This window comes from Xenopus tropicalis, chromosome 5 (genome assembly GCF_000004195.4).
Source record: "Xenopus tropicalis strain Nigerian chromosome 5, UCB_Xtro_10.0, whole genome shotgun sequence".
NCBI classification, from domain to species: domain Eukaryota; kingdom Metazoa; phylum Chordata; class Amphibia; order Anura; family Pipidae; genus Xenopus; species Xenopus tropicalis.
In genome coordinates, this window is record NC_030681.2 from 50,719,308 (window position 1) to 50,729,778 (window position 10,471).

General features: G+C 39.4%; 1 protein-coding gene across 1 annotated transcript; it reads right to left on the reverse strand.

The window, feature by feature from the left end:
* Positions 1–3,646: 3,646 nt before the first annotated feature.
* Positions 3,647–10,459, reverse strand: pdcd2 (programmed cell death 2). The gene is made up of 6 exons (XM_002931489.5): positions 10,098–10,459; positions 8,187–8,432; positions 6,626–6,781; positions 6,133–6,254; positions 5,101–5,214; positions 3,647–4,883 (listed from the first exon to the last, which is right to left on the reverse strand). The coding sequence occupies exons 1-6, from the start codon at positions 10,405–10,407 to the stop codon at positions 4,722–4,724; spliced, it is 1,110 nt and encodes a 369-aa protein (XP_002931535.1). The 5' UTR covers positions 10,408–10,459; the 3' UTR covers positions 3,647–4,721.
* Between the last annotated feature and the right edge of the window lie 12 nt (positions 10,460–10,471).

Here is a 10,471-nt window from a genome sequence, read left to right on the forward strand (position 1 = left end):
ACAGTTTGAGGGACCATGAACTGGCCCCCTGTTTAAAAAGTTTGAGGACCCCATACCTAATCAATTTCCCTCCCAAAGCAGTTTACATATATCCCCTTTGTTTGCCAGCACCATCACATCACATTTTTCTAAAACAAATAGCAGCTTTCACCCGGTGGCCATTTTTCTTCTGACACATCAGTTATGTTTAAATCTGCAAACAGCATACACTCACACAGACCATTCAGCATAAATTTCATCAAGAATGCAGGCTCACACAGGCACAACTGTATTCGATAACATTTCTGCTTTGTTTGAGTACTGTAATGGTTAAGCTAAGCTCAGAAGAAGAGGTTGGGAGTAAAAAATGGGAGCAGACAGCTAGAGCAGTTTCTATGGGAACCAGCAATGCCATCTCATCATTGGCTGCTAGAATAAAGGGTGTGTTTAGTAATCTGAGCTGATAAAAACTGAGCATGCCCAGGAGCCAACAGCCAAAGCAAATTCCTGAGGGAGGGGGCCTGAGGGAAGTGGGTTACAGGAGGAAAAGAAAAACTAAGTGATTAAGGGGATGTTGCAGCCTTACTATTAACCTCTGGACAATCAGTGTGGCAGGTATTGAAAGATTTCAAAGAAGCTTATTCACTGATTAAATTTTTGTGTGTGGGGTTTACATGTCCTTTAAAACTGTGTAAATAAATAGCATCATTGTATAAGGATGCATCTGAGATCCATAAACTAACATTCAGATGAAGTTCCATACATAAAATAGGTTTAGATATTTTGGAGGATTTATAAGTACACAGTCACATGCTTGCAGCAACATTGAATGCAATACTTGTAATAAATATCTTGTTAAGCTAGTTTGGTTATATTGCTTGGATTGCACCTAAGGGCTCTGGCACACAGGGGAGATTAGTCGCCCGCGATTAACTCCCTGTTCGCGGGCGACTAATCTCCCCGAGTTGCCTACCCCTGCCATCCCGCCGGCGAACATGTAAGTCGCCGGCGGGATGGCAGACGCGGCGCGCGATTTCACGCAAATCGCCGAAAAAGACGATTCCCTGAAATTGCCCCGCCGCGTCTGCCATCCCGCCGGTGATTTACATGTTCGCCGGCGGGATGGCAGGGGTTGGCAACTCGGGGAGATTAGTCGCCCGCAAACAGGGAGTTAATCGCGGGCGACTAATCTCCCCCGTGTGCCAGAGCCCTAATAGCCTGAATAGTGCTGGAGATAAGGCACAGTCTTATCTGGTTGTTTTTAGTATGTGTAAGATTGTGTATTAAATGAGGGTCAGTGCTTGATAAATTAGAGAAGAAGTAGACTAGAAATGTTTGGGGCTTCTATACTATCCCAAGGCAACCACAGCCCTTTAGCAATTAAGATCTGTGCCTGCAAAAATGCCCCCAGTAGCTCCCCATGATCTTTGCTGCTGATTCACTGCACATGCTCTGTGCTGCCATCAATTACCTGAGCTTAGGGGCCGACTCTCAATTTACTATTTATATAGAATATTAATGTCACAATATAATGTTGATTAGTAATTTATTCAGATTCACATTACATGGCAGCTCTGAAACCAGTGCAACTGCATCAGAATGTGATAACCAATCCTGTAGTGTCAGCTTATATGACTGCTCAGAGCACACCGAACAATCCAAGAACTGTGGCAACTAAAGGCCTGGATTATTGCTACTATAAAGATGCTGAGACTTTCGGCTGGCACAATAAGTTCAATATATAAAACATGGCATTTCTAGCACTATTCATTTTTACAGTTTAGTTCATCTTTAAATTGAAGTTTCAGTGGTACAGAGACTAATACATACGTACTATATAGGATATTAAAGGGCAATTTAAGTGTGGAAGAAACCCATTGTAAGTATTATGACACTACATTTTCTCCCTTGCTAAAAAGCCATCCAACTCCTTGAAGCTATTTAAAGGAGAAGGAAAGGCTAATAAAAGTTAATCTCAAGGTGCAGGCATACCTTCAGTTGTCTCTTAAGTGTCCCCTTATTTCTCCCGTTCAGATGATCAGAAGCCTCATGGGCCTCAGGGAAAAAAAAACGCTGAGCTCTGTAAAGAAAATTCCCATAATGCCACACTCCTGCACCAAGACCAAGACTGGTGTACATGCTCAGTGTGTAAGACTATGAGGAAGCTCCTGCTGATTGGCTCAGATCAAAAACTCTTTAAGGGGGGGAGGAGAAGGAGTTCTAAGCAATCTTGAGGGAGGGGGGAGCTACAGAGATGCTGGCACAAGAAATCCTGTTTCTTTTGAAAGAGAACTCTTATGTGCTGCTTATGGCTGTATTTTCATAGACCTTTTCTGATAAAGCTTACTTAGTTTTTACCTTGCCAAAAATTAAGCTGGAACCTCCTTTCTTCTAAATGGAATGGATGTCATCATGTCTGCTGGAAGGACCTACTGGTAACTAAAGTATTAACAGTTTATTACATGGCTTGCATATTTTTATATCCCAGGTGAATGATTTTCCACTTTTTCCATTTCAAAATGCATCAGTTAATAGAGCTTCTCCAGCAGAATCCTGCATTGGAAAAAAAAAAGCGAAACAGATTTTTTTTTATATTTAATTTTAAAATTTCACACGGGGCTAGCCATGTTCTTCATTTCCCAGGATGCCACAGCCATGTGACCTGTGCTCACACTACTGGTGAGCTGCAAGTTGGAGTGATATCCCCCAGCAGCCAATTAGCAGAACAATGGAAAGGTACCAAGATAGCAGCTCCCAGTAGATATCAGAATAGCACTCAATAGTAAGAAATCCAAGTCCGGCTTGGGACTCCTACACTTACATGGGAGTAGGAGAAACAATAGGTTACCTGAAAGCAGTTCTAATGTGCAGGCACAATGCACCGATATGGCTGCCTACACACCAATATACATTTGTTAGTTCAAGAATAACATTTTAAATGGTAGAATAAATTGTTTGCTATGTAAACCGTATAATTTAGAAAAAAAAAATACACTGTAAAAATCATGAATCAGAATACCTTTAGGAAAAGAACGGATTACACACTTTTGTCTTTTCTGTGTTATTACCTCATTACAAACCTTAACCTTTCAATTAAGCTGCATAGGGTGGTCCCTAACACTTTTACATTTACTACTTAAGATAATAAATTTATAAAAGTAATGATTTTAGATCATTTTAAATGACAGCTATTTCCAATTTGTGTTTTAAGCAGAAAACCTAACACCCCAATCTAAGCTCAGAACTGTATTAAAATGTGCTTTGTTACCACCGTGCAATTTTTTTTTTGCAACAAACATGAAATATGATAACATTATGGTCACTATTACCCAGGGGTTCAATTACTTGCACATTTGCTAATTGTTTAGGGTTGTTAGAGATCACTAGATCAATATAACCTCAGGCAGAACTGCAAGACTGCACCCACTAGTGCTCATGCAGAGCACTTCTGCTTGGGTTCTGGCTGCACACTGCACCTTGTGCTGCATTTAAAAAGAAATGGGATGCAGGGTACAGCTTTACCAGGCGCAGGCTAGCACTGTCTTTACCATCTGCCATATCACTTAAAGGAAACTATATCCCAAAAGGAATACTTAACAGTTTATATCATATTTAGGGGCCTATTAAAAAAAATTTTAAAAAAAAATAGCACATACTACTAAAAAAGTATATATTTATGAAAACTGTTTATTTACATGAAGCAGGGTTTTTACATATACAAGTTAAGGGGTGGAAGGGGGAATGCAACCAGCACTGTATTCATGGGGTCAGCAGCAATTCAAACAGAGTGGAAGGCAGCGTACAAAGTTTATAAAAAAAAAAAAAAAAAAACTGATGAATTGAACTTTTTTTTGGCAATTTGCACTATGCCTTCCACTTTATAAATGAACTCTTATGAGAAGGAGCTGTGCATGGATAGGGGACAAGCAAACTATATCTGTGGTACAAATAAACATGGAGATTATGGAAACTATGGCCACACATGTCAGATGTAATGACCCTGTTTGTAGCTTGTATGTTTATTATTTCAATAATATTATATAAAATATATATACATTATATATATTACACCATAGTTGTGGACAAGGAAAATCATCTCTCTGTATAAAAATCTGGTGTGTTAATGCAGTCCCCATCCATCCAATACGGTCATTGGCCATCACCATGATTTTGCAATATGATCTGATTGTTGCCTACAACCTGATTTGGCCCACATTAGGATCCAACCACTGGCCATCAACCCAATTTGTTTGTATAGCTAACTTGCGTGTCTCTTAGAGTATAGACAAAAGCAGGTGAACGTGTACAATATGTGGATTACTGGACACTAGACTCTTTCTAAGAACATTCAAATGAAAGTTGTTTAACCCTTACAGAGCTATTCTGTGGGTCCTATTTTAAGGATGTAAATGTCACTTCATCCTGTTAAGCTTTATGAAGTTATTAAACATGGTTTGTTATAATATGCACAAGCATACATTTAATTTCAAGCATGCAACAGCATACACTAAGAATCTAGTGTATCAACAGTGTTTACATTGTTATAAATTGCAAGTAATCAAAACCTTATTAGCCTAGTAAGATTTTTTTCTTACATTCATGTTTTTGGATGGAAATGAATTTACCATACACCGTTATCCACAGCAGAAGATACAATCTCAGAAAAGATTTTAGTGACAACCATATACTTTTCTTATCATATAAAGAAAACTACAAGGATAAAGCCATATACATATACATTTTCACAGTGTGTCACCAGCAATATCCTGTTTCCATAAAAACTCTGTTGCATATGGTTTCTCTCCACTGCAGTTGGCAGCACAAGTAAATACAGCTAGAACCCCCCAGTCAATACTTTCTCCAAGGCTGTCCACTTTTAGATGATTCAGAAGTTGTGGCATAACCTGTCAAAAAAAGTAAAACATAGGGCTTCTGGTAAACAGAAGAAAAAAACATTCAGACTTTTTACAACAGTATTACCAGACCCTTAAATGCCCCATCATAATTTACAGCTAAATTATAATAAATAAATGATATATAATTATTAAGTGCCCTCTGTTAACTGACAACTTGACAGAGATTTCAAATAAAGAGAAAGAAAAATATATAAGAATGTATTACCTGAAATTCAAATTGTCTTTTCATTCCACAGGAACAGTCTGGAATATCTTTCTCAGAAGGAATATGCCTGTGTGAAATCCATAGTGGATCACTACCTCTGCAGTATCTCAAAACCTGGAACCAAACAAATCTTTTTAGATACTTATACAGGTGCATTTTTAGATCCTCAAATAAATTGAAAGACTGATAAAGACCATATGGAAAAACAGGAGATGCATTCCTGCAAAACAAACCCTTACACTGTTTAAGGGATAATGTATACCCTACATCAGGGATCCCCTTTTTTTACTTGTGAGCCACACTCAGATGTAAAGCTGATCATTCACACACAAATATTATCATATGAAATGAGTTTTTGTAGGATATTTGGTGCATGTATGGTGGATTGACGAGCATGTTGCTCATGAGCCACTGGGGTTGTTCACCTTTGTGTTAACTTTCAGTGTGATGTAGAGAATTTGCAATTGGTCTTTATAAAAGTTACAAAACGTAACAATAACAATACAGTTGTATCCTCACAGAACAATAGTTTATTTGCTGTGGGGTCAGTGACCCCTATTTAAAAATTGCAAAGAGTTGGAAGAAGGCAGTAAATCATTAAAAAAAAATAAAAAAAGAAATAAAGGCCGAATGAAAAGCTGTTTAGAATTGGCCATTCTATAACATACTTAAGGTGAACCACCCCTTTAACCCAGTAATTGTGTGTCCCTGAACCTTCATAAGCTCATGGAACTCCACTTTATATTCCTGTAATATACTTGTTTGTACATTAATAAATGCAATAAAAAATATATTTTTCAGGCATTTTGAGGTTAGGAAAAACAACTTTATATGGGGAAATCACTTTTTACTTACATTTAATTTAAGAGGGGCACATTTAAATCTGTCCGTAAATAATTTTTAGATTTGTATTTGATTGCAGATCCCATTTAAATTGCATTTCTAAAAATATTGTTTGTATCACTAAAAAGTTCCCAATTTAAGTAGCTGTATGCTGGAAACAGTACGGGTAATACTAAACATTCTCTCTACCTGCTCTGGTTCCAAAGCAATACTTTTCTTAAAATTACTAAACACCATATCTTCTTTTGTCTCATGCTTTGCCATTGATTCGAGTTCTTGCTCATCAAGATTTAAGCCATCCACAGAGGTTTCTAAGGAAAAAATAATCAAAATAACAAAGTGCAATGCAACAATATATCTATGCTTTTTAACAGTTCAATATTTATTTGGAAACTTGCTGACTTATGCACAACTCACCATAGCTGGCCCGCTTTATTGGAAGGAAATAAACTATGGCACTGTGGTTGCATACCAGTATACAAAATATATGGATATTGATCAGAAACAGAGGCCCACACAGAGTTACCAATATATTTAAACAAAACTATAAATCAGTCATTTTTACATTACTGTTTCAAAAAAGTTCAGTTTTGTTTAAATCACAAAAGGTCAAAATATGGAAAACCTGAACAAAGGGCTCATGCCAAAAATATATATACTATCCAAATGATAGATGTATTACCAATCCCTGCTGGTAAAATTTGGGTATCATGCTCTGTCACTGTTTCATCCTCTTCATCTTCGCTTTTGCCATCACCCTCCATATCCTCAGGTTCAGTAACAATCTCAAATTCAGGAAACAGAAACCCATGATCTCCAACTGTAACACTAGATACATCTAAAAGACATTTAAAATAAAACCAAACAAAATATTTTGTAAATCATAAATAGCTTAACATTAACATTAAATGTATGTTCAAACAGTATTATGTAGGCTAACTTAATATCATGGACTTACAGATTACTTTTAAAATATACAGAAAAGCATGTCTTGAGCAGCCTTAGGTATAGGGTTAAAAGAACACTGTTTATCAATTAAAAATAAGTACTAACATGCTTGTAGGCCACTTTCTGGAATATAAGGCTGATGCCACACGCGGCGTAGGGTTGATTTTTTCGGCAAGCGGAAAAACACTTGCCGAAAAATCAGCCCTACGCCTGCTACTTGTGCCTGCACCCGAATGAATGGGATACGCTCGGGTGCAGGCACATGTAGCCGATATACGCATGAAAACGCGAGAGAATGCAAAGTCTCGCGTTTTCATGCGTATATCGGCTACATGTGCCTGCACCCGAGCGTATCCCATTCATTCGGGTGCAGGCACAAGTAGGAGGCGTAGTGCTGAATTTTCGGCAAGCGTTTATCCGCTTGCCGAAAATTTCAGCCCTACGCTTCGTGTGGCATTAGCCTAAAGCACAGTGTTTAGAATGCATTTTGAGCTTCTTGCAGTTATGCAACACGCGGTTATTAAGGACAAAAAGTTTCTACTGCAGCTGTCAAAATTCCTAGTTTTACAAGTGAGCGAAGCATTGTAAATCAGTGACATCACTTATTTTAGGGCCTACACTGTGGCTCATTTATAAACACTGGTTTTTACTGCCCATGTACAAATTTGCCTAATCTGTGATTAGCTTTTCTTCACCAGCTTTAGGCTAATGTCAGACAAGGCATCTGGCGTATATTTTCACCTCATCTGGCATTAGCCTAAAGTAAAACAATGAAAGCAAACAGCTGATTGGTTGCCATGGGTAACTGCCCAGGTGAAAATTTGCCCAGTGTTTATAAATGACCCCCCCCACCCATATCTACTTATTAGAGCTGCAGAAGACACTGCACTACTGATTAAAACTGTCTGGACTTCAAAAGCAGCCCATTGCAACTTGCTTGTTGGAATAGTGATATTTCTTCAATGATTTTGAAATGATAGGAAAAACTATATCACAATTTAGCAATAAGTGTCTCAGTTAACAAATGCCCCTATCTTAGTGATCCCCAACCAGTTGCTAACAAACCTTCCAGTGGCCTCGAAGTAGGTTTTCATTTTTACTTTTTTGACTTGTAGTCCAAGAAAAGCCTCCTTCTGGCTAGCAGTCTAAGTGGGGCTAGCAAATAGCCAATAACAGCCCTTATTTGGCACCCCCAAAAAAAAAATGTTATGCATGTGTGGCTCACCAACACTGAGTGTGGGCCACAATGAAAAAAGGTTGGGGACTGTTTACAATATTGTTTTGTTTGCACTTACCAAACTTCTCATTGCATACTTTTTTGTGCTGTAATTTCCAGTCCATCAGCTGATGCTCTTTACTGCAGTAATTAACTTTGTGACACTTTGAGCATGTTTTGGGCCCCAAACAACCACAGACTCTGCAAAGACGAAGGCCACATTTCAACTCAAAGCTAATGTAGCCTACTCCATCAGGTGAGCCTGTTTCTGGAGGAGGGCCGTAGGAATAGGTGTCGTTCTTCCTGGGCAGCTGATTCCGATAAACTATGTAAAGACAAAAGTAATTACATGCATTAAATGAAAAAAAATACCAACCCAAGTAATGTTTGTCAGCTTGTCTACTGATAGCAGGCAGCTTATATTTATATTTCACATTTGGATATATTTGGAAGCGAGAGGTTTGGGTCAAACCACATATCACTACAGGGCAGAGTCTCAAAAGACAGACAGATTCAGCGTCCGGGAGCCATGACTTTTACAAATAACTCTCAAAACCATTGAAGATTTGTAACAAATGTATATTGTATATTTTCTTTCAATAAGTACAATTTTATTTTTGAGTTAACATCCCCTTTAGGGCTCTGGCACACGGGGAGATTAGTCGTGAGTCTTTTTCGGCGATTTCGGGAAATCGCGCCGCCGCGTGTGCCATCCCGCCGGCGACTTACATGTCGCCGGTGGGATGGCGGCTCATGGCAACTTGGGGAGATACAGAAACGCTGCACTGACTTCTGTCAAAAGATTAGTTGTGTCTGTTTTCCTCTCCCCCCTCCCTCAAGAACTCACTCCCCTCCCCCTTAGGAATGTGGATCTGAGCCAATCAGCAGGAAGCTGACTCATAGTCTAACTAACTGAGCATGTGCACTCAGCGCCGGATTTCATATCCAGGCACCCCCCCATATGCGCAAACAAACCCACCTCCCCCCGCATCGCGCTAACACAAGTGCGGGCATTTAAACTCCCATACTGAGCAGTGGGGAGAAGTCCCCATTGCTCCGTATGGGAGCAAAATGTCAACATTTTGTTGCGGCGGGGCGGCATTCCGCCCCTAAATTTCTGCTGCCCTAGGCCTGGGCCTTTGTGGCCTCGCCACAAATCCGGGCCTGTGTGCATTGGTCTTGCTCTCGGTGCAGGAGTGAGGCATTATGGGAACTTTCTGTACACAGTTCAGCATTTTTTCTTCCTGTTTGGCTTCTGATCATCTGAATGGGAGAAATATAGGGGGAGACTTAAGGGCACTATTGAGACAACTGAAGGTATGCCTGCAGCTTGAGATTAACTCTTAATTAGCCTTTCCTTCTCCTTTAACCATACCCCTGTAGCCAATAAAAAAAAAAAAATTAGGGTTAATGTAATTTCTTTCCTAATCCTGTATTATAAGAATTAGGGTCTACTGTAAGAGCCACTATGTTCAATTTTTGCTTTCTTAAACACTGAAGCTCTAGTGAAATGGAAAGGTTACAAGGGTTGGGGGTAAAATAAACTTGCAAAACCTTTCAACCAACCCTTTTGCTTCTGGTTATCTCTAAGGTTACAATTACTGTGACTTTTGTAGAAAACAGCAGAAGCTTGTAGTCTTGATGGAGGAGTAATCCAGGACTGTAGTCAAAAGTCACCAGTCATTAACAGCTAAATAGGCAACTTGCAAAGTAGGAATATTGAGATTTAACCAGAGAGACTTATGAAAAGTCCTGCAATAACAGATGTATAAACAACATAGAGATGCAATGTCCAAGGCTCACTGCCACCTTTTCTGTGTGCCTCTGTTTATATGAACTTTATGTTGCTTTTGACTTACTTTTTAAGTATGAAATGACACATATATAAACCCTGCATAACCCTGAGCCCCTATCTACCATGCCCCACATTTGGTAATATTTTGTTAAAGAAATATTACCAGAATTTTCACAATAGCGTTCCAAATAATACCTTTAAAACACCGGGTCTCTGATTCTCTGTGGCAACTACCATTGCGGCAGCAAAAAATGAAAATAGTCCTGTGGAAACTGCCAGGACAAGGCGCGTACACTTGCAAGAGAAATGCCAATGGCTTCCCACACAGTCCGCACTGCAAAGCCGCAGGGTCTGGCACGCCAACTTCCCCCAGCCAAGCAGGTCGCCCCCCGACTTTGCTGGGGAACTGAGGGCTGCGCAGTCGCCACGCTTCTGTCTCCTGCAGAAAACCGAGTTCTGTAACCTGACTAGCGGTTGCCATTTCTGAGCAGCTAACACGTGTCATATATACAAATTCACCATGTTCCTAAGCTGCGCAATGACAGCATTGTGTAAAAAGAACTTGTGCG

What these genes read in the sequence shown, in the direction of transcription:
- pdcd2 (XM_002931489.5), bottom strand. Translation starts at nt 10,407, where the DNA reads ATGACACGTGTTAGCTGCTCAGAAATGGCAACCGCTAGTCAGGTTACA. An exon ending in TTGCTTTGGAACCAGAGCAG is followed by an intron (nt 5,215 to 6,132) that starts GTAGAGAGAATG and finishes GTTTGGTTCCAG; the next exon opens with GTTTTGAGATACTGCAGAGG. An exon ending in AAAGACAATTTGAATTTCAG is followed by an intron (nt 4,884 to 5,100) that starts GTAATACATTCT and finishes TTTTTTTGACAG; the next exon opens with GTTATGCCACAACTTCTGAA.